The sequence below is a fragment of the Myotis nattereri genome, assembly GCF_964212035.1.
Source record: "Myotis nattereri genome assembly, chromosome: 4".
In the NCBI taxonomy this organism is placed as follows: Eukaryota; Metazoa; Chordata; class Mammalia; order Chiroptera; family Vespertilionidae; genus Myotis; species Myotis nattereri.
The window spans coordinates 75,180,250-75,204,511 of record NC_138079.1 but is presented as its reverse complement, the minus strand read 5'-3'; the positions used below and the strand labels follow the sequence as shown (position 1 = coordinate 75,204,511).

The 24,262-nt window shown below is 43.2% G+C and overlaps 1 protein-coding gene across 1 annotated transcript in view; it reads left to right on the top strand.

Annotated features, from left to right (window-relative positions):
• ZNF608 (zinc finger protein 608) overlaps positions 1–24,262 on the top strand; it is a gene marked incomplete at its 3' end in the record, with an annotated part of 104,967 nt that overhangs the window by 71,250 nt on the left and 9,455 nt on the right. Inside the window, exon 4 of the mRNA XM_081088905.1 lies at positions 23,980–24,067. Within this exon, the coding sequence (XP_080945031.1) occupies positions 23,980–24,067 (88 nt within the window). The remainder of the gene's footprint in view (positions 1–23,979; positions 24,068–24,262) is intronic.

Sequence of the window (24,262 nt, the reverse complement as noted above, 5' to 3'; positions counted from 1 at the left end):
CAGTCCTTTGTGGGAGAAAGATCCCGCCTCCATCCCCCTCCCCAGTTAAGGGACTGTTTAATAATGACAAGCACTCCCAACTTTGTGCTGAATCCATTTGAAAGGATGAACAGGTGTGTGGGACATCGAAGATATTAGGGGCTCCAGAAATTTATTAATTGCATGTGCCCATTCTCTCATGTTATGCTTTCTCTGCCGTTTTGAGAAACCAGTGCAATGCACTCCCTTGTCCCCTAGTTTATCCGTAGTCACCTTAATTTAGTAGGACCTGTCTGTTGTCTCCAAGCCTCTGACAAACTCATACTTCTTTCCCATGAAAGAACTTTTAGGAGACATATTTGTTTTCTCTGGGTTTCCTCTGAACGATGTCAAGATCTGATGTTTTTGCCTTTTAGTATTTGAGATGCTAACATCAAAAGGCTGCCCCTTCAAAGAAATCCATGTTGCCATTTAAATGGTAATTACTTTTCTCCTGGTTTAGCTCTGAGCTTGGTAAATTTAACTGGCTCAGTAGTCTTGTTATGCTTGTTGGTACTATGAGATGAGACTCAGAATCAAAAACACTAAGTTGTGATGAGGAAGACAGTTGAACACCGAGATTGAGGATCTGTCCAGTGTTATTTAAAATTTTAAACTAGCCCTGGCCAGGTGGTCAGTTGTATGGGGTGTTGTCCTTTACACCAAAAGGGTGTGTGCAGTTTCCATTCCTAATCAAGGTACATGCCTGGGTTTCGGGTTGGATTCCTGGGTGGAGTGCATGCAGGAGGCACCCGATCGATGTCTGTCTGTCTCTCACTGAAACCAATAAAAAACATATCCTTGGGCGAGGATTAAAAAAAAATCTTAAACTATGTTTCAGTGAAAATAGTGAATGATCCTTTTTTTTTTTTTTTTTTTTTTGGTAATTATCCATTTTGCACGCATTTTTCCTTTAGTCCCTGGAGATATTTCCAGTTTTCCCAGTCAATATAGCTTACTGATGTAATTGAGGGTATAGTTTGATTCGTTCTTTACAGATTGATTATTTTCATGAGTATTAGGATCATGATGTTTTAAAAGTGCTAGGCCTGGAACCTAGATCAACTGAATCACACAGTATTTAGGGATCAGACCCAGTCATGGTTACTGAAAGTAATCTAATGTGTATTGGCAACCACTAATACAAGCCAGTTCTTCATTTTATTTTGTCAAGTAAGAATTAAGTCAAATTTATTTAACTAGGTACCGATTATTATTTTATGTTGTATTTTCTCAGTAGAATTTTCAGGGAAAGAAAGTCTTTCAGCTTTTTAATAATTTACTGAGTAATTTCTTCATTATTTGACCCTTCCTCTGTAGAATTGGGCTTTTATCCTGTGCACTCCAGGATAAAAGAGCCAAAGGACAATACAATGTGTCTATTTCTTAACCACTATTTCTATTTTCTTGTAAAATGCTTTTGGCTAAAGGCAAAGAGATAAATTTGACTGGAGGTACTGTGTGAGTGGAGGCATTTGGGAGAGAAGGTTGGAAATTGGATGTGTGGTACTCAGTCACCTGTGCTGCAGTCATTGTTAGAAGCTTAATGTGGAATGGGATTTGTTTTTGTGGTTTGTGGTTTCAGATGACCTTGTGGTTACCACGGGTTATTAAAAACCCGGGGTGGCAAGGTGAGTCTTGGTGCATCACCAGTCTAAGAATTCACCGGGAGACATATAGGTTGAAAAGGCTTTTCTGGACTTCTCTTCATATTGTGTATCTCTACTTCTTGACCATTTAGTTAGAGCAGTGGTTCTCAACCTTCTGGCCCTTTAAATACAGTTCCTCATGTTGTGACCCAACCATAAAATTATTTTCATTGCTACTTCATAACTGTAATGTTGCTACTGTTATGAATCGTAATGCAAATATCTGATATGCAGGATGGTCTTAGGCGACCCCTGTGAAAGGGTCATTCGACCGCCAAAGGGGTCGAGACCCACAGGTTGAGAACCGCTGAGTTAGAGGTTCCTTTGACTATTTCATTATCTACTTGGTTTATAATCAAGACCACACATCTGATACTAGGCTGCTGACTTTTCCCCCTGCCTTTTTATTCCCTCAAGCCCACAGTGCATGTGTATTCACGTTTGTGCTTTCCATCCACGGAGATAGATCTCCAGCTGGGAAAATATAGTGTGTACAATACTCTCTGCCTTCAACTGACATTGCTCATAAATTGCAACAGAAACACTGCTATCAGCAGCTTAATAGCAGGTAGAAGGCAGCTCTGCATATCACGTCTCAGCAGGAGACAGAAACCGTGGCTACCAAATTTCCAAAGGAGAAGGGGAGGGGCGGAGAGTTTCCTATCTAAGAATAACTGAAACAACATTGAAAACTGATGCACTGAAAGCAGCTTTTTGAAAACGACTTGCAAGGGCTGACTCGGTGGTTGCTCTGCTGTCACTTTTTGCTGAATTGTTATTTTTGAAGACCTCACAAGAGGTTTGTGGCGAGGCTGTGTAGAAAAGGCACGCTTGTTTGCTTCTCTCTCTTCCTGACTCCATTATTTTCTTCTTTCCTCTCTCCCTCCCTTACTCACTGCCCCCCACTTCTTTTCTTTCTTTTTCTTATCTTTTCAAAAAAGGAAATAAAAGATCTTTGATAAACTTAACGGAAAGGGTACTTGTTAACCCTGCAGCAGTGACTAGGTGGAGTTGGAAGTTACCCTCAGGCACCCCCCCCACCCCCCACCCTGACTTACTGCTGGGTCCCTAGCAGAGGCATCCAGCCCATAACATTGCAGAAGCTAGCCTTGCTATTAGCTCTGTCTCTGAACCACAATCTATTTTGTCTCACGCAGTGATCTATTCAGTTATTTGACTTCTGGTAAAAGCACACACAATGATGTCGTATTTCAAGATGTTAATATTAGGCTATGATGTAAAAATGGATACATTTATTTATAGGTTCTTTCTGTTGAAAGCAAACAAACAAGCACTAAAAACAAACAAGCAAACAAACAAAAAACAACTGCAAGGAAAATAATTGCTCCAGTGTGAGAATCTCCATTTTATCTTAATAAGCGAGCTTCTATGAACATTGTGAGAAGCCCCCAATTGCCCTCTGCTTTTGTGAGTAGCCATAGCAGAATTCTGCTTCTTGTCAGAAGAGCTTAGTGTGGATGGGGAAATAATTCTTTCTTTAAACCAAGTTAAGCTGTTGTATTAATCCTCCTGGCAAAGGGCTCAGGTAGATGAAAAGTTCCCAGCCTCATTCCAGGCTCGTTGGTGATTTTCCCTAAAGGAATCACGGACTACCGCCCCCCCCATGCAGCCCGTTCCCAACAATGTTGGAAAGTAATTAATCAAAATCCTCATTTCCCATTTCTTTCCTGGAAGACCTCAACATGGTTTATGCATGTCTTATTTCGTAAGATGTATGGTTTTCTTTAAAGTATGTTAGCCTTGTTGCTCTAAGAATCACTTTAGATGCTTGGAGTAGAGCTAAGAATCAGTATTTTTAATAAGCACCCAAGGGGATTTTTATCCTCCAGCTAATTTGGGAAAGCATTAAGAGTCTGATAGGCCTGGGTTTGAAACCCACATATACCATCTTCTAGGGATGCACGTTTGTTTGAGAGAAGAGATTCCGATTTCTCTGTAGATCATCCAGGACCCTGAGGTTCAGAAACCTGCCCTATATTTATTTCAAAATTGGAACCCTGATTCTTAACATTTAGCCAAAGCCAGAGCCTCAAATCAAAGCCTATGGATTGGCTGTCAGGATCGCTCCATTTGGTTTGGGTGTGGTGTGTTTTCACCCCTTCCTGCGAGGTGCCTTGGCCGGGTCCCCCCTCCATTGGCCCAGGAGGTCTGGTGACTGGTTGCCTCTTCCAAAGCAGAGACAGTGAGTGCCTGGGGTGCAGCCCTGCCATTGGGCCACCAGTGGCTACTTTTGAGCCTCGTGATAAAATGAAGCAAGCAGAACAAGTGGCTGGCAGTGCCGGTTAGATAAGCTCTGTTTTGCAGTGTGACTTCTTACAGTGCAGAGAGGCGGGCAGTGTGTTTTGTGGGTGAGAGAGGGGGAAGTCCCCAGGCTCGTTCTCTGTCACTTGCACCTCCTACCAAGGTGCTGTCCTGGAAGTCTATGGCCGCACACACTGAAGGCAACCAGGGGTCCTGCTTCACCCCACTTCTTGTTGTTGTTTTGCTCGTGTTTTTCTGCTCAGAGCCCTAGGAGAGGGGAGTCCCTGTGTTACCCGCCACTGGACTGTGGTTATTATCGCTCAGTGCTCGGGCGCTTTCTTTACCCAGACCTCAAAGGGGCCTTTTCTTGATCCTCCTCTTCTCCGTGGCAACTTCGGGTCACTTGAACGTGCGTCAGTCTCACTGGGTAAAATGCCACAGTGGCTGCTGGCTGTTGGTCAGGCCTCCCAGCTGTGTGGTGGGCTTTAAAGGAACTCCCTGCTCACTGGAGAAGCACTGAGAAACTGTTGACTGCTGTCTGGTCTCCACCCACCTGGATGCTGCTGTGTGGACACAGGATAATGGGAGTCCTGGAGCCTGGACCAGTCATTTCATCTCTCTGGGCCTCCTTCTCCAGAGAGGGAGCAAGTTTAGAACAAGTGATCTCCAAGAGTCTTTTGTGCTTGAAAAGTACATGAAATTTTTGCTGTTTTTTTTTTTTTTTTATGGGGATTCTGGACACGATAAGATGAAGCTTATTGTGTGTAAATGATGTACCTTGTCATCTAGATTTAGTACCCTAATATATTCGGGCAAGGGGCAAACCCCTTAAATTGAGGGCCAGCTGTGTGTGTTCACCCTCTTTGGCCGGTATGCATGGAGATCCTGAGTGACTGATTGTTACAAACCAGCACCGGCCTCCCCGCCACCCCCGCCCCCACCCCCCCGCCCCCAAGTTCCAATTCCCAGTTCTGTTCTTGTTGCCTATGCGACCTTTGGCGGCAACTTACAACCTGCTTTCATTCCTCAGCCCATCGTTTGTGAAACGGAGATGACATAGTACCACCCCTCCATTGGGTTGTTAGGAGGATTAAATGAATTAATATTTTGAAGACATTCTGAATTGTGCCTGATACACAGTCAGCACTAAATGCACTTGTTAAATTAACAAGCAAACAAGGTACCACCCGCGGTGTTGTAATATTTGTTTTAGGCAAAGACAGGAGTGCTCTCATGAGCCTGCCTGCTTGTTCTCTGTAGTCTGGGAGTCCAGCCTGGATGATAGGAAGACACTCATACTTGTACATACTCTTACAGTTAAGAGTGGCGGTAACATGTGTCCTTTCTTTTTGTTTCGTTTTCTTTCTTTTTTAAAAAAATTCTTTATTGTTTAAAGTATTACATATATCTCCTCCCCCCCCCCCCATTGACCTCTCCCCAGCTGTTCCCATCCCCAGCACATCCCCTCACCCCCCTACTGTCTGTGTCCATGGGTTATGCTTATAGGTATGTCCTTTCTGAAAGCCACATCAGGCTATCTTCACAGCAAGTTCTTCCAACAAAGGTGACCACGAGGGGCGGTCACGGATGTATCGCAGGATCCGCAGTGAGCGAGCACTGTCCCAGGGCCCAGCTTCAGTGCTTGTCAGAGGCACCTTTCCTCTGAGGTCACGTGGAGTGGAAGCGGCAGGAAGAGGTGTAGTTGGGAACAGCGCTCCATGTGTAAATGCTTCGTAAAAAAATGTTTATTGCTCTGCTCCCTCTCCAGCCCCCAAACCCATACTGGTAAATTTCTTTCTTTTATTTTATGTAATGACTGGGGTTGTGAATGCAGTCTAAGAAGAAGTTATCTTGAAAGATGGAGCCTAAATTCCTCACGGGCTCAGGCAACTCATTTTTACTTTCAATTGCCTTGCTAATTTATATTGAGTAACTGGACATTGACACCTGCAGTCGTCTGTGTCTGTAGTGACTATATTTACTCAGGTGCTGATCGCTGCATTTGCATCGTTGCTGTTATGGCCATGCATTTTTAGAATAGCAATTTTTATTTAAAAAAATTTTTAGTACTTCTTTGTTACACTGTAGAATACTTGCCTGCCCAGTGTAATTTATGCATATTTACCAAGTTTCTGTTTTAAAATAGGCCCTGACATAAAATCAAGCTAATTTAATTAACCAGAATTAAACATTAAATGCCACAATTTGTTTAACAGATGAAAACACTTGTGCACAGCAAGCCCAGTTTGTATTTTGGTCATTTGAGTTGTGAAGAGACTAGTCAAAATGAGTTACAACCTTCCGGGGTGGATGGGGAGGGGGGCTGTCTTTGCTGTATGATGAAGGCAGGGATGTTGCATTAAGAGTCAGGTACATGATCCTTAAAAGCTTAAGGACCTGACATTTTTAAAGAAACTACTCTATTTGGGTAACTGGGAGAGCATGAGCTATTCTAAAGCACACCAGGAAAGAAAATCTGCATTTCAGTTGGCACCAAGAAAGTCCCTGTGAGAAGTCACGGGACACTTGTTGAGGACAAGTGATGAATAGTCCTCACTTCCCATAGTACTACCTTCTAATTAGGGTACCACGAACCAGGCCCAGCTCCAGGCCCGCACACTGCCAGTGGCACGCCAGCCAGAGGCAGGTGAGAGCATCTGTGCCAGCAAAGATCACAAGGAAACATCGCCCTAAGCTGCTTCACCGAGTTTTCCACTGTGAATAATCGTGAATGTGTCACCTAGGATTTGCATTGCTGAGCACTAAGTTAAATAATTTTGTATCTCCCTGAAATCAGTTTCTGGTTATCACACATGCAGATTGAAACCCTGGCTTTCAAATGGACACTCAGCAAGTCACATTGATGTTTCCTGAAAGGCAAGGAAGGCTGTCATTTCATGCTTCCTGGGCTTCACCGGCTATTTCCCTTTGGTGCACACAGGCAGCGGGCTGCACGCGCGGACGAGGCCATTATGGAGAGAGAGCTTTCTGCTCTGTCAGCTTTGTTTTATAAAAGCTCTGCTTTCTTTATTGCCTTTATCTATTACATCTGTAACATTTATTTAAGCAATGACAAATCTCTCTTTGGGGCCCAGAGACTGGGAGAATAACCACGGGCAGGCAATCGGAAGGAGATTTGTTGGATATGACTGCTCATTAAATTGCAAGGAGTAGTGGGAGAGGCCAGCAGTCCGCATCTGCTGTGGCTGGGCAGGTTATGGTCTGTACTTAGAGCTTCGGCATCCGGTGAGCGACAGATGTACCTCATCAATTGCTTTTGTAATAATTCCATAAAAGTGAATGGCTTCTGAAATCCCAGAGGGAGGTTCCTGGTTTCTTTAACTTATAAGAGTACTTATTTTGCAAAAATTTCTAATAAAAAATAGAAGATACAGAAAACCAAATTATTTGCATCTACATCATTATCAAATTATTTTTAAATTGGAGAGAATCAACTGAGATGGGCACCTTAGGAGGTATCAGAGGCAGGTGATGAATAATTCTCAACTCTACAGTTTTCACTATTATATTTTGATTTGTATGCACAGTTATAATATTGGAGTTCATTTATAGTCTTATTCATTTCAATATTTCACTTGCCTTTAAGAAAACATTTATTGAGCACCTGGTCTTTGCAGGTACTTCGAAAGTCATGGTGCTTAGTCTCCTATGAGAAGCTAGGGATAAACGCAGGCATCCTGAATGTCATGGTAAGGTCTGTGGTAAAAATAGCCACAGGGCCCATCAGGCAGTCTCAAGGCCTCCCGGAGTTCAGTGCACCTGAACTCGGACATTCAAAGGGACTTGGAGGTGTGAGGCCAGTGAGAATTCCATATGACAGTGGAAGCATAACCAAGGCCTGACTTTGGACAGTGGTATGGATGGAGACAAGGGGACAAAGTTGGGAATTAGGAGGGAGTCAAAACAGGCATGATTTGGTGACTGGTTAGATGTGAGTGCTTAAATAGGAGAAGTCTGGACTTGTGAATTGTGTCTCCTTTGAAACCACATCTGGAGTCATAAAAGTTGGAACTGTAGTCTAGTGAATTCTAGAGTCATCCCTAAGTTTTATATACTGTTGTTACCATCTACACAGTTCAACATAATTATAGAGGTTTCCAGGTTCCATGCCTTTCCCAGACCACCGTTTTCTCCTAGAAGGCACATTATAGGAGAGGAGACTAGTAGTTCAACACATTAACGTGCATAGCCATTGGTGTGCTGGGAAATAGTTAACAACCAGCTCTGGGGTGGGAGTTTCGGGGTCAAGGAGGACGGGAACTCTGATTCGCAGTGTTCATTGTTTTCTGTGATGTATCTAGTGGTCTCACCATGGTCAATTTCAAGCTTCCGATGGGATGTCCTTGGGCGTGGATTTGGGAAAAGATGTGCTCCGTGTCTAGCACATGCTTCCAAGCCCACCTGAGTCGCCACTTAGATGGCCTTGCTCACCCTATGGATCCCCATCTTTGCATATGTAGCTCCTTCATGAAATTGTGTTATTTATAGACTTGTTCATGTAAACTGACATAATGTATTTAGGAGCATGGTGACTGTGTTCAAATCTCTGACATTGCAACCTGGGACAAGTCAGTTGGTTAAGCTTTCTTTCATAGAGTTGATTTGTTCATCTGTAAAATAGAAATAATAAAAGGACCTGGCATGTAGGTGCTGAGAAATGAAATAATATGTGTAAAATCACTTATTCTTATGACCTACACATAGGAAAGCACTCAATCAATGCTCCTTATATTTATTTTGTGTCTTTATCCCCTCGGGACAGTAACTCAAATGTTAGCTCTCTGTTGTGTAAACTAATGCTTATTTTATTAGTTTTGCATTTCGTTCTTTGAAGCTTCAAAGGAGACCACAGATTCAACAAGTATGTTAAGATTTGGTGGGCCAATCTCGAGTTCACTTTGTCCACAGGCTTAGACACATTCATGATACCTATTTGGTGCCCTTGCAGCTTCCATCTTTATTGACTCAAGTCTTATAATTTGTAGTCTGTCTTTATATACAGCACCTACTTGAATATTTTAGTTGATTTTCTTTGAATCTTTTTCTAACTTATTTCTGCACTTTAAGAAATAGGACTACCCTAGGAAGTCCTTTTATGTAATAACAGGCTACACATTCAGTTTTATGGTGTTTTGTTTTTTTTCTAATAGTTTACAAAACAATTTTGGACCCTGGTAGACCATGATATTGATGAGTTCACTGTGGCTTTGTGCATTCTTGGTTAAATTAGAAAATTCCAATTTTCTGTAATATTAAAGTTGAGTTGGACTGAGTGACACCAGAAACTGTAACGTGCTGTACCAAGAGGCTTTTATCAGTACTGAGAGCACAGTTTACTCTAAGAACCACCACCTTTATGGAAAGCCTATCAAATGTAGGCTTATAGTCACATATCCGGGGGTTAGTACACTATCAAATGCACACAGAGCAGAATTTAATTGAAAAATGGCTTTCTATTCACTCACTTGGAAAACTGGCAATAATTTATATATACTAATTCATATACTTGGATATGAATGAAATGGCATAATCTCTTGGCTAAATGTTGAAGGATTTTGTGGCTCAAAATGTCCAAATTAAAAGTTAAAAGTTAAGTCACACACACACACACACACAAACACACCCAAGGCCTTTGTTTTTTGGGCTTTTTTCCCCCTGTATGCAAGAAATTGAGTTTCTAAAATGTCAACATGTGATTTCTCCTTTGAATCGTTCAGATTCTAGCCTATTGCTCAATACTTTCAGCAAGTGTATTTGGGGGCTGGGGCTTGCTGTGTGCTGGGCCTGGACTGGACGAAAACTCAGAAACAGGCCTGGTGCTCTGGTGCTTGCTTTTGACCAGGCCACTGCCTTTCCCCTGCCTTCGGGAGGTCTGTTTAGGTAAGAAGAGTTTGCCTGGTTTTTCTTTCAAAGGAATTGGGAGGCCTTTGGACCAATAATTCTGCAATGTCTTTAGAGGACAGAATTCTTCACCCAGAGCCTGAGTGGAATTCTGTAATCTTCACCCTGGGGCCATTCAGTCAGTTGCTGGCTGCTCACAAAAATAGCTACTAGTTTCCACTGAAAATATCTTTAGTCATTTTAAACAAAGGGCACAGAAGGAAATAATAGGTTTGTATCTCATTTCTCCATCAAGCATTTCCCTGCCCCATGTACTAATCCCCACAGGTATTTGCCATGAAAAAATATTTAATGCTCCGTATGCCAACTCCCAAGTGTTATTTCGCATTGTCCAGCCAAACATTTTGTGTTTGCCTTGGTATTAGATTGAGCAATTCAGAGACTGGTGGGTACAAATCAGATTTTTGTCTAGAATGTGTGTATATAACTTTTGAGAATGTTACAAAGCAACGTGGGAAGATCTTGAAATGTTGAGTCAGGTCTTCTTTCAATGAAAAGAGGTGTATATAAAACACACCCTGATGACGAGCTGCAATTAACAGTGCATTACTTTCTGGAAAAGACTTCAAGCTGGCTGCCCTGCAGGTCAGAGTCAATAAAGACTGAGTTACTAACAATAGCCTTTCTCTCTCCCTGAAGCCTTGGACTTAACCCTAACTTCATCAGACAAGAGAAGAGAATAAAGCGAACAAAAGGAGTCTTGGAGGTTGACTTGGGCCTAATGCTCAGAGGCCGTAAAAGCTGTCAGAGAGCTTGATTGATTGGCTCTCACGCCTTAGTCCCCAGTGCAGAGCACTAATGTTCCGGCCTCTTCTGAGAGGGCTGATGTGCCACCTGGGGTCAGGACAGATCGGCCTGGGGGCTAATGTTTCAGAGGAGGCCAAAGTGCAGTCAATAATTTATACGGAAATTTGTGCTTAGAGTCGCAAGGAAAGCAAGTTTTGACTCCAATTCCAGTCTGTCCACAAAAGAAGTCTGGGTCAAACTTTAGATCATCCGCTGACTTCATTGTGTTAATAGCACTTAAGACAAACTTTAATTGAAGAAGAGAATTAAAATCATTCTGGAATATTTATTTAGTAGTTATGTGGAAACAAATTTCAAGAGTTTCAGAATTGATAGGTGAAACGGGGAAAGGAAAACAGCGATTTTGAACTTATTTTAAAAAACAAAAGCAAATCGCCCCTAGAATGTAAGAACCAGATCAGGTTAAATCATAGTGACTTTGGAAACTAGTAAGTGTCTGTGGGGAGAATCGGCTCACATGCTCTGAAAGTGAGCTCACAGCACTGACAACACGGAGAGAAATGTTAGGTAATATCAAGGACTAGGAGAGATACACGTATCAGAGAAGAATTAGGTTGCACTTAGCCACCTTGAATACTTCTTCATCAGGTTGGCAGAGAAATGTAACCAAAAGTCAGCTTAGGTGGCTGTGTGTGGCTGTATGTGGGAGTGTGTGCATAGAACATCCCTGTGTCTACATAAACACATGCATTTATACACTCAGCATCCAGAAATAGAGCGAAGCAGTGACACCCAGCGAGGCTGGTCAATCAATAACCAGCTAAGTTTTGTTCTGCTCCAGCAAAACCAGGCCTTGCTCCAGTAAGTGCTAACAAAGGCCTTTTTCCCTCTGCTCTGCTGAGGAGAGCACTATTAGTCAGGCTTCATTAGGCTTGTTTACAGAAAAGAGCTGGTCTCTAAGCACGTTATTGAAATACTTGTAACTCTGTTGGGCTTTTCTCTTCCCTGAAAGATAAGAACTTTGGAATGTGGGGTGGGGGAGGGTGGGAAGGCAGCCTCTGACCATTGTCAAGAAAACTGGCCTGGTGAGATGGGAATTGCAAAGATGAGTTTGCCTTTAACCTCATCTGCCTCCCCAGAGCCTTGCTGCGGGGTGTCATTGCTGCTGCTCAGGTGCTGGGGACCTTTCACGTCGCCCTGGGTAATTCAGACAGATGCCAGGCGTTCAGGTCGCTTTGCTGTTCCTGGGAACTTGACTTGAGGGTTTCCTTACCCCAGGTCCCAGGGAGGAGGCGTCAGTGGTTTGGAACTGCATTTCTCAATCAGCTTTGTTACTGAGTGGCAGCAGGAGGAAATGTTTGCTTTAAATAGTGGGTATAATTGGAAGGATAACTATATTGGGTGAAGTTGGTGTTGGGCGTAGAAATAATAAAAATCCTTAATGTTGGAATTTATAACCCTTAAGATTCTAAAAGGTACATAGACCCAGACAACAGTATGATGGTTACCAGAGGAAAGGGGTTGGAGGGTGATTAAGGGTAAAGGGGGCCAAATATATGATGACGATGATTTGACTTTGGGTGGTGGACACACAATGCAGTTATACAGATCATGTATCATAGAAATGTACACTTGAAACCTTATAACTTATTAACAAAAGTCACCCCAGTAAATTTAATTTAAAAAAATTCTAAAAGATAGATATGCCACGTGCGCGGTTAGCCTGGTCATCAGGAATACAGGACAGTTAGTATAGGTGCCTCTATCTAGAAGGAATGCAGGGGGCTTGCTGCTGGCTGTATTCCAGACTGGGGAATTCTTGGTATTTTGGCACCTTCCATTTCTCAGCTTGTGACCTGGTTTATGGGGGAGTTTCAAAGGTGAGCAAGCCCAAGTCCATTTGCTGAGCGGCCCTTTTGCGCCAGGGCCCATGTTAACTGATTTGATATTGATATTGTCCCTATTTCACAGACAAGGAACCGAGGGGAGGGTGGGGGGCTCAGAGAGTTTTAGAAGCAGCTTTGAGGTCTTTGGGCCAGGAGAGTGAGTCTCCAGAGCCCTCTCTCAGGCACTCAGGGGGCTCCATTTGATCACCAATCACTTTTATTCTTTCTTCCTCCCTAGTCCTCAAAGCAAAATTGACTGCAGACTGAGTTTGATTAGAGGTAATTCCTCCAGCTTCCTTTATTCCATTCGGAACCAGAGCCATAATTATGTGGCTTCACTACCTGATTGTGTGAACTACCTCCCACGCTGCTGTGCTGCTGCAGGGCAAGGCCACCTCCAGGTGAGAGCAGGGAGGTTTACCAGGGACAGAAGCCTCACTCACCCCATTGCCTTTTATTGTAAGGGTACTGGCTCTGGTTTCTCTGATATCCGCATTTCTTCTTAGATTTGCAGAGATGGTGATTTTTCGGTGGCGCACAAAATGTACCCCTTTGTGTGGCATGTACATGCAGAGCCTTCCTATTCTCTCTCTCTCTCTCTCTCTCTCTCTCTCTCTCTCTCTCTCTCTCACACACACACACACACACACACACACACACACACACACACAGTTGAGAGAGGCAGTTCCGTGTTTTTCAGCCGCTGTGGTAAATTGCTACTTTAAAATTTCAGCAAGTGGAATAATAGCAGAGTGATCATCTCCAGTGAATGCTGTTGGCCTTTGTAAAGAATGGCTTGTTTCAGGGGTTCTGTGATTTACGGGGACACAGCTGGTGGCCAGGAGAGCTGTAGGAATGCGTGCTCTCCTGAGCCCGGTAGAGCTAGAGATGAAAAGGGCCCAGAGCTGGCACAAAAGCAAATAAGCACTCTGACTTTAAATAAAGCATCATAATTTATATGAACCAGGTTCTTCAGGCCCAGGGACATGCATCGGTAGCATCTTTTTGATGTGAGTGTAATTGTCAATTGGTTCCCACTGTCCCCTGTACCTCAAGGACTGGGGATGATGAGAAATTACTTTAAAACACGGTCCTGTAATCTAGAGTGATATTACACATGTTTTGACAAGCAGTTCGCTGGCACTGAAACCTGAAACTCTGCTAACCTGCCACTTAGATGGATCTACAGTAGGTTTGTGGAGAGGACTAGGTGATGGAGGAGAAGGGAGGGCTGAAACCTCCACGTTCCCTTTTCCGAGCCTACCGCCCTTCCCTGAAGTAGATGAGGTTTTTCATTCTTACATTTTAGTTCCTCTGCATCTTTCATTTTCATTCATCTCAATAATTACTTTGCCTTCCTGCCTGTTCCTCCCTCCCTCTCTCCTGCCATAGGGGAAGCCTTGGGCGAGGACAGATTGCTGCCTACACAGGGAGGTGGGGAGGTGGCCGGTAGCGGTTAAGTGACTTTACAAATGCACAGTATCTTACACCCTTCTTCCCCCCTCCACCCCTAGAGTACTCCCTTTTAGGAGAAGTGGCAAAGGTGAGGAGATTTTGCCTTAAGGATCATTATTTTCCCCCTGGGGTTGCTCTTTTCTTTATCCGTTTTTCAGGTTGAAAGTCTCGGCAATGTAGATCCTGGCTATAGAGGTTGTTAGATCCTGTAAATAATATTAAGTGCAGGAAATGACAGGGTCGATGATGTGAAAGGCCTGCATCCTTTCAATTGCTTATCTTCATGGCCTGCGAGTCTGGAAGTGCTTCCCTCTCCTTCTGGGGGATCCTGGCTGTGTGCTTCGTGCCAGAACCTCGTGTACATGGGTGTCTCCTAAAAGAACATTCTTAAAGGAACGGCATGTTAGGAGCAATAACCATGTCATTATCATGGCTCCATAGTGGTCCTAGTTGAGTGAATACTTATCAATTGCCTCTTCCAAGGTACGTTTATTGATTTTTGGAGAGAGAGGAAGGGGAAGAGAGAGAGAGACACAGCAATTGATCACTTTCCATATATGTCCTGACCCAGGACGAACCCACAACCTTTTTGGTACAGGGTGCGATGCTCCAACCAACTAAGCCACCTGGCCAGGGCCCCTTCCCAAACTTGTGAATGCTTTTATTTAAAGGAAGAAAAAATAGCCTCCTGGTGAGCTAATAATTAAAGCTTGTGAGACTGGATTGTGGGAGGTGAGTCAGTTCTGTTATAGTTGGCATTGAACTCTGGTCTACCTGTGAAGAAAGGGAGGAGGAGAATAAGAAATCATTCCGATACTCTTATGTGTCTAAAAGGAGGAGAAGACATGAGGTAACTGTTGGCCCTAGAAATCAATCATCTAAACTCATCATATTCAGGTAAACCAATGTGTGCCTGCAAAGGAACTGGAGAAAATTCAGGTTTAAGACTCTGCACTGGAGGTCAGAGTGGTACTGTTGCTTGTCTTTGTGCCACCAAGCTTCAAGGAAAGTTTAATCAACAAGAAATGAAACCTCTTTATACAAATGTATACCTACACATATTCCAGACATATTCATGTTCAGTTCATGTATTTAAATTGCTCCAGACGTTTGTCTCAGAAGACTGTATTGTTTTCTGCCTACCCCTTTCCCTTCTGCCTCCTTCCCCTCTTCCACCTTTTATCATTCACTTGAGCATAGCACCTCATCCTGCTAGGTGATGGAGGACGAGGGAGGGCTGAAACCTCCACGTTCCCTTTTCCGAGCCTACCGCCCTTCCCTGAAGTAGATGAGGTTTTTCATTCTTACATTTTAGTTCCTCTGCATCTTTCATTTTCATTCATCTCAATAATTACTTTGCCTTCCTGCCTGTTCCTCCCTCCCTCGCTCCTGCCATAGGGGAAGCCTTGGGCGAGGACAGATTGCTGCCTGCACAGGGAGGTGGGGAGGTGGCGTGTAGCGGTTGAGCATTGATGGACCACAGCTTGGAAAGCATCCCCTTGGAGGTGCAGGAGGCGGCTTTGATGCGGAGTGTCTCTGACCTGCTGCCCTGGTTGAGGCAAGCTCAACAGGCTTGTCGTCTTCCCACCACCCACCTCTCAGCACTATCACCTAAACCTGTCTTCTTGCCTGTCCCCAAGTGGAAACCCTAGGTACCTTAGCAGAAACTATTAGAGGAACTGCCTAAGCACTGAGGGCTACAGATTGGGGTATGAATGGTTACAATATATATAATTTCAACACTAGCCTCAAGCCATCAAGGATAATATTGCTTTAGGATGTATATATATATGCCTAACTTAAAAGCACATGTTTTTTGTTACTGATCATGTTTAAAATTACTTCCTAAAGATCTATGTGATTTTTTTCATTATTCTCTTTGTTCCCCAAACTGCCTATATTGATATCTGTGACATCTTGTAACTGTGGAACTTGCTAAAACATATGTACTGAGTATGTAAAAGAAGGAAAGCAGTTCTTTCTGCAGTAAGCATGGAGCTCTAATGATGTGTTTTGATTTGATTTTTTAGAAGTTATGTCTTAGGCTATCGAAGTTGTTATTTATGTTCAAACTTATGTAATACTTGGTCTGTGAAAATATTATAACCATCTGCATATGTATGTATGGGACAGCATTTTGGTGTTCCCGGAGGTGCCGTACAAAAGCCTGATTTCTGCTCCCTCCTCTTACCCACAAGACTGCTTGTATTTTCTAGAAGTGGGAAAGGATAATGTTACTAAGGAAGCAAGAAAAGAAAGGCAGCAAGAGCTTCTTTTAGCTGACCAGTCAACTGGATATTGACCACCTGTCTTCCCGGGAAAGAAATAGATGGCAGTGAATAAGCGAGAGTCTAGTTTTCCAAGAAGCTCAATGATTTTTCCAAATCAATACAGCTCATCAGGCCTCAGAACAAAGGCTGCAGGGAAGGTGACAGTGATGGAAGTGGCTGTGTGTTCTTTTGTGTATTAAACCATAAGACCCATGGGGAAACAAGGGTCCTTTAGCCATGTTTTTTCTTTCTTTTTTTTCTTTTAAGGCTTATTCACTGTATTTAGGGGTGGTGGGGGGGGATCCTTTCAGATTTTTTTATAAAAGATTTCCATAGATGCTATCTGATGATCAGATTTACTTTTGAAAGAGAAAAGCACATCAAGTAGGAATGAATACCATCTTTCAACATGGAGATTAGAACAGCATCTTGCCATTGCTTTTTGGTATTGGTCTAGTATACTTACTTGGGTTAAGACTTTATTATTTTTTTTCCTTGTTATTTATGGATAGGGTTTAGGGGAACCAAAAAGAAACGTCTGGGTGCCCAGATTAACCTCTGGCAAATAAAGAATCATAACTATCCTCCCATAAACGAACCTTGTTCCTAATGTCCTGAAAAATAACGCCAAACCTTAATAGGAATGCTGAACTGTCATCTGAGAGGTTATAATTAACGCAGATAGAGTGGTGCCAACATATTCCAGCCACCGACAGAGAATGTCTATCCAAACCAGCAATTTTTAGCCCTTCAGTCCTTTAATCTTTAAGCTCACTGTGCTTTCATAAAGTAGTACATTAACACCAGAGCAGTGTGTCTCTGGGGTTAATGGCTGGGGTGGCGGCACACTAGGGCATAAAGTGTTTCATTACACTTCCCTTTGTTAGTGCTGCCCTATCTCCCAAGCTCCATTGCCATACACTGTTTGTTCAGATAAAGCCCAATGTTCAGGGTGACTAATCGCAGCACTGTGTTCCAGATGGTTTGATTACAGGATGTGGTTAAAGTGACTCTTCAAACATTCGGCCCAGCAGTAGGGCTCTTTAAAAAAAATACTACATTTTCTGGTCATGTGACAATACTTTCTCGTCCTAATGTTCCATATATACTTGGCATGGGCACTAGGAAAGTCCCTGTGCTTTTTGGCTGTCCGGAATTTCATTGGCAACCTTAGTTGTAAATTTAAAATTTCCCCAAATAATTATAAACTCAGCATTGTCCTTTGAAGAAAGACCGACCTGAAGGGTGGAAACTCTGAAGCCAGAAAAATGAACAAGAGCACTACACGAGCCCCGGCCGTTTAAAAAGGACCTGTATTGGATACAACAGAACCACGAGAACAAGCCATTGGGGGGAGTCCAGTACAAAGGAGCGGTGATAAATCATACCTCGCACAATAGTCGCATTGTATAAAAATATAGGGTAACACGATAGCTGAAATATATGAACTTTATCTTGTACTCATGAAACCAGCGTATTGTGGCATTTTAATTGTCACTAATGTTCCTACTGGAAAAATATATAAAAGGAAAGAAATGTGTAAAGTTTTAAAAAAAGGGGTGTGTGCCATAAGTGGGTTCTGTTTCATTGTTATTAGAATGGGGTTTCTGTTTTCTGCATGAGTGCACACCAAGTCCCTCCAGATGTGCTAGTCTGCATCAGAGTTCAAAAAAAGCTGTCTGATTCCAGATTCGGCCATGCGGTGCTGGCGGAGACCTTCTGTCACAGGGATGAGGCACTGAAAAACTGAAGTGGTCTTTAAGCTGTAACACAGACAGCTATGCTGATCCACTGGGAAACCAGCCATTTGCCCATTCCTGAAGAAACATCTTCACAAATACCAGAAACAGTAATTCATACACCATATTTATAACATCTTTGGAGCCAAATCTCTCCGCAGAGAATTTCTATCATCCATAAGCCAGTGGAAGATTATGCTTATTGAAAAAGTATGGGAACAGTGAAAAGAAGTGACTAAAATTCAAATCTAGATTCTCTTCCATTACCACCTGGTAGTTCCTAGGTGCTGAATGAACTCTCTCTGGGTGCTGGGCACTGTGCTCCCAGGTTGCTGGGAGGAGAGACTTCTCTTGTTTCCAGGGAGTTGTCGTCTAGTTGGCAGAGACAGGCATACTGTGTGTAAGTGTTCAAGGGACCATGTACTAGGTTAAGACAGATAGTCTCAATATTGTTTCAATACAGTAGGAGTTTATTTGCTGCTCACCTCGTGGACTAAATTGGTATTCCTGTCTAGTTATCCCCAGATGAAGGAGAGCCTGCCGTCTTCTTGTGGCCTTCAAGGTTGCCGTAGTCTCTATCCCAGTCAGCCAGAAAGGGGAAGATTCTTATGGGCCAGATTCTTCTGGGCCAGGCCTGGTAGTGACACATGTAGTTGACTCACTTGCCTTTTTTAGATCTGAGGCCCAGCATCACATCTAACTGGCAGGGAGGCTGAGAAGTGGCTGGCTGAGAGGAAACATGGATTCTGCTGAGCGCTCATTGGTGAGGGGACTGACTGTATGGAGTGAGTGAGGACCCAGGAAGGAGTGGCTTTTTTTTTTTTTTGGTGTTGTGTTATGGTCTGTGTGTGACCAGAGAGGATTCAGAAGAGATAACATTTGACTTTGTCTCCATTTGGTCCTAATTCATTGGGAACCTTCACGTTCCTTGGGGATTTGGACTAGGACAGCTTTAAAGCTTTTTTTCATGGGAATTAAAAGTGACGTGCAGAATGGTTAAGGAAACTTGTTTAGGCTGGAGGAGAAAATATGAACTGGAGGTGACGAGAATGTCAACATGGTCATTGTCCTTGCCTGGGTGAACTAGATGAGGGGGGGACTGTCTCTCCAGGGTATCAGAAGGCACAGAGGGGACCACGGTGTTCAGACAGGTTTTAGTTTAGAACCAGGAACAACTTTTAAACAAGAGAGCTGGAGGATAAGAGGGCAGTCGTGGGTGCTGTGAGTGATGGAGAAAAGGGGATGTACACCTATAAGTACTGGCTTTCTCATCTCATAGCCAGTGCATCCTTGGGGGTTTGGCCCACCACAGCCCTCTCAGCCTTTAGTACCTGTGACCTTTAGGTTTCTACACTTATTAACTTTCCCTTCCATGTTACTCATTCAGATTCCTAGAGTAAGTCCCTGTTTGGTTGCACCGTTTCAGGCACTCATCACTGGAACAGTCAAGTGAGGCCAAGGTTGGGATTACTGGTCTAGGAGCCTAGTCCCCTGAGATTACCGTCTGAGCGGGGACTGTGGGCAGGACACGCACTGTGAAAGTCACATCCAGGATCTAGTTTACTGTGATGGATTAAGGGCCCTACTCACTAAGTATGGGTAATATGCAGACTATACTTCCACTTCTGGATTATAGGGTATCCCTGTGTTGGTTCTGTTCTAAGTCTTTGAATGGAGTTCTAGCCAAAATGTGATTTGATTCCACAGCACCAGGTAAGTACCTAGTGTATGCCCTGTAGATGCACAATAAATGCTTAATGGGCCTGACCATCTGTCTGGGACCACTTAACTGCTAAGTATTGACATGAGGAAATAACAGAACAGTGTGACTATGAAATCTTCTGAGAGCTCAGGGCTCTTTGACTTACAGAGGGAAGGGGCTCAGGTTATCGAACACAGACCACATTATTAAGTGTCCTGTAAGTAATTTGCTTTATGGGGGCAGCAGCTTAGATTCTGTATCAGTATCTAACACTAAGCCTTAATACAAAGAAGAAAACCCTGTGTGGCGAGCACACTCAAACCATCCATTGCTCTCTTCTTGTTTCATTGGTAATAATCATCAGAGAGTTTTCAAATATAAAATGTTACAGGGCAGGCATTATTAGAATTTTGAGAAAGAACATGCCCAGTCCATGGGTGGAAAGGGAGGATGACAAACCTGGTGGGATACTTGAGAATATAAAGATGAAAAGGACTTGCAGAGATTGTCCCTGGAGACTAGCTCATAGGCTAGGGTTTGAAAGAATAAATATGCATTAAAAGAAATATTAAATCGTTTTTAGAATAAATCCATATTTATTTCCAATTTACATAAAAATTAGGCCAGAAACATAAATATGCACAGATTTATAAAAAAATTCAGATTTGTACATTTAAAGGACTAATTTTCATTTGGAGCATTTATTCCTTCAAAAAAAAGTGGAGTCGGCTTTATGTGACCATGGGCTACAAAATGTTCAAGATGTTGAGACTTCAGCAAAACAACAAGCCATGTACAGCTTTTAGAGCTGAAACACCACCTCTGTACTTGGCCTCTCACAATAGGATGTTGTCTAAACAGAGACTTCCTTACAAAGAAACAGTACACTTTGTAGTTTGTGAGAAGGGTTCCTTGAGCCTTCATTCCAGCCTGCAGCAGCAGATCTGGCTGTGCAAACATGCGCGTGCTACAGCCGCACGGGAATTCCGGCAGACAGAAATACTCGGTGGCATTGTGAAGTGGCTTGTACATATAAAGAAAAATAGACACAAGCACACGTATTTAATTAGCTCTGCGTGATGGAGACTGTTCAAAATCTCCCCAGGAATAGAGCGTTTTAAATAAGGAGGGTAGAAAAATAAAGCTGACCTATTAAGGCCCTTTGAAGTTGAAAAAAGACTGTAAAGATTTTTTCTTTCTCCACCGAGTGCTAATAATACTATTAGTTGTACTTAGATAAGAGGCCTGCTTGTGTGGCTTCTAGAAATGGTATCCAGCGGTGTGAATAGTTGTACAGTGTGGAAACTGCAACTGAGATTCAGTCTTTGTGACAGCTTTAAATGGTAGACCCGGATAATCAGGGATTTGCTTGTTTGGGATCCCTGCCTTCTCACTGGCCCTCCGTTATCCTTTGTCCTTTTTGGAGACCAGGATTTCGGTTCTGCAGGTTTGGAGCGGGCTGGTGGGCTGCACCGAGCTGCGCAGGCAGCGTGGGTCGCGGTGGTGAACCAGCACCGTCACTCAGACCAGCTTTCATCACACAGAAGGGCCTGCGGTGATCAACAGAGCAGGGTCTGGAGGGCAGCTCTCGCCCCGGGAACCCTGGTTGGGCGCACACGCCCCTGCCTGGCCGGCTCAGCCCGCCCCAGGGGCGCAGCCTTCACCCGGCTCCCCCCGCGCCCCCCCCCCCCCCCAAGCGGTGCTTTATCCGCGCCCGCTGCCTCCCTCCCTGTGGCTCTGGGCCCAGCCAATCAGACGCGAGCGTTCCCAGCAGGCACCGGCCAATCCGAGGCCAGTATTTGCTGGAACCGCGAAACCCTTAGGGGAAAAGCAATAACAAAAGCCTTTCACTGCTGACAAATGTTAAGTGTCTGTGCAGACTTTTCCTGTTTTTAATTTTATTACTGCAAGAATGGAGGGTTTGTTGTTTCTTTCATGTTTCCTTTCAAGCAATTTTAATTATACATTTGTGCTACATCAGGGACTCTGGAACGCAGTGATTCAGCCCATTGCATCTAAAGCTGAAATGCAGTAACCTTCTGGCAATACAGATATATTCCTGTTCTGTAAACATAGCTGACATGCTAAAGAATTTTAAGCAGCTGTAAAGGTCTTTGACACCACACACAGTGCCCCAGAGAGCACATGATGTGAAAACCAGCTCTGTCTTCCCCTTGGCCTGCTCTCCCACCCACTCCCTTTTCCTGAAGGGATGTGCTCATAAAGAATCCTTTCCTCCAATTGTTGTCTTGTGCAAATTTTGACCAAATGCCTAATTACCATTGATTCCCATCCCAATGTGAATGTTATACTCAATGGTGTGTTTTTTTAAACCATTCCTGAGGGGCTTAGAATGGAATCAACTGTCATGTGAGGAAATGCTTGCTTTGCCTCATGCTAGCTTTTCCTTCCCCTGCTAGACTATTGCTACAGTGAGTAAATTCAGCTGTCACCTAAGTAATAGCAACACAGACCATATGGGAAACAATTTTTGAATCTCTTTTTGAGGCTTCTGAAAGGAATCCTTCCTTTCCCCTATTTGAGTCCCAGCCATTCAAATATTTTACCTGGTGTTAAAATGCTCCCAAGGAAATGAGTCGTACCTTGTGAGCAGTGGTTCTCAACCTTCCTAATGCCGTGACCCCTTAATACAGTTCCTCATATTGTGGTGACCCCCAACCAAAAAATTATTTTCGTTGCTACTTCATAACTGTAATTTTGCTACTGTTATGAATCGTAATGTAAATATCTGATATGCAGGATGTATTTTCATTGTTACAAATTGAACATAATTAAAGCATAGTGATGAATCACAAAAACAATATATAATTATATATGTGTTTTCCAATGGTCTTAGTGAAAGGGGTTGCGACCCACAGGTTGAGAACCACTGCTTGTGAGGTATTCCTTACCCATAAGGGAGTTCAATATAGGTTTTTTGTAAAATTCCAAATGGCAGTGAACAAGGGAATAAACCAGCAACAGCTGTGGGCAAACTACGGCCCGCTGCCCGTTTGAACTGAATAAAAATAAAAAATAAAAAGACCGTACCCTTTTATGTAATGATGTTTACTTTGAATTTATATTAGTTCACACAAACACGCCATCCATGCTTTTGTTCCGGCCCTCCGGTCCAGTTTGAGAACCCCTTGTGGCCCTCGAGTCAAAAAGTTTGCCCACCCCTGGGCTAGAACTAGACTTTGAGTAATGTCCCTTCGTTTTTCTAAGAAAGCGGGGGGGGGGGGGGGGGGGAGGTACAGAACAGAAAACAAAGCCTCGCTCAGATATTTTCTTTCTTTACCCTAATGTTGTATGTATGCCTCAGCATCTAGGTCCTTGTAATATATGCGTCAGAGGAGTGATTTTTAAAAATGTCTCTTGTCCTCTAGTGAAGTAAAGAGGATGTTGTATTTTGTTTCCTGTGACATTCGGCATACTAAGTGCACTTAAGTTTCGTGATTCACAGATGCAGTGCTAAATTAAATCGTCTGTCTGCAAAGCAGTTGGGAAAAGCAAAATGGTTTGCAGGAAACAAGTGTGCTGGTTTGAGGGTTTTTTCTAATCTTCTGTGGCAAATGCTTACTAGAGTTGATTCTAAAGATAACCCCAAGAGCAAACCTATTGTGCACATTTATTTTCTTAAGAGGCCTATTTTAGGAGCCTTTAATATGAAACAAGACCAAACAGTGAAACGGATACTGTACCAAGGCTGATTCTTGTCTCACAAAGCCAGAGAGGGGAAGAATCAGGAACGATAAATCATCTGATTGTCTTTTATCTGGACTCCATGCTCCCTGCTTCCCTGCTTGTATACCTGTATTTGTGCACCCACATAATGTTTTTTCAGTAAAAATCGCCATTATTTTATATTGTTGAATTAGAAACAAAACCGATTTCTTTCAGTCACCTTCTGGTTTAAGCGTTGGTGACTGGCATTTAGTTTTTGTTGGCTGCTTGCCAAACGAAAGCAATTATGTGTAATAATAGAAAAATTAAGAGGTGAGTGTTGCTGTTTTACAGCAGGACATGGCAAAGACCATTTCCTTCTGTCAGCAGTATCTTGATTACACTCTCACACACACCCTTACCCTTTTGTACTGCATGCGCATGAGTACACACACACACACACACACACACACACAATTTCCTGTGGGTTTTCATTTGGGGTCACTGAAACCAAAAAGAGGAAGAATGCAAACCACAGCTTTTGAAAGCAAATGAGAATAGAACTTTGCTGGTAAAGTAGTAGTAGTAATAATAATAATAATAAATGAGCTGTAACTAGAGTAACCTGTGCTAACCGGGGTCCTCCTTCATTCCCCCCCGCAGGAGTCCTAGTGGTCAATGTCACGTGGAGGAACAAAACCTACGTAGGGACCCTCCTGGACTGCACCAAGCACGACTGGGCCCCTCCCAGGTATGCACAGAGCCGTTCGTTTCAAGCTCTGTTTTCTCTCCTCTTTCCTCGCCTGCCCCCATCCTCTCTTTGCAAGGAAACTAGAGAGAGAGATGAATAATACATAAAAGTCTGCCTGTAATTGAAACCAAGCAGAAGGGAAATGAGCAATTCAGGATTGAACACAGTAAAATGCAGATGCTGGATTTCTTTTCT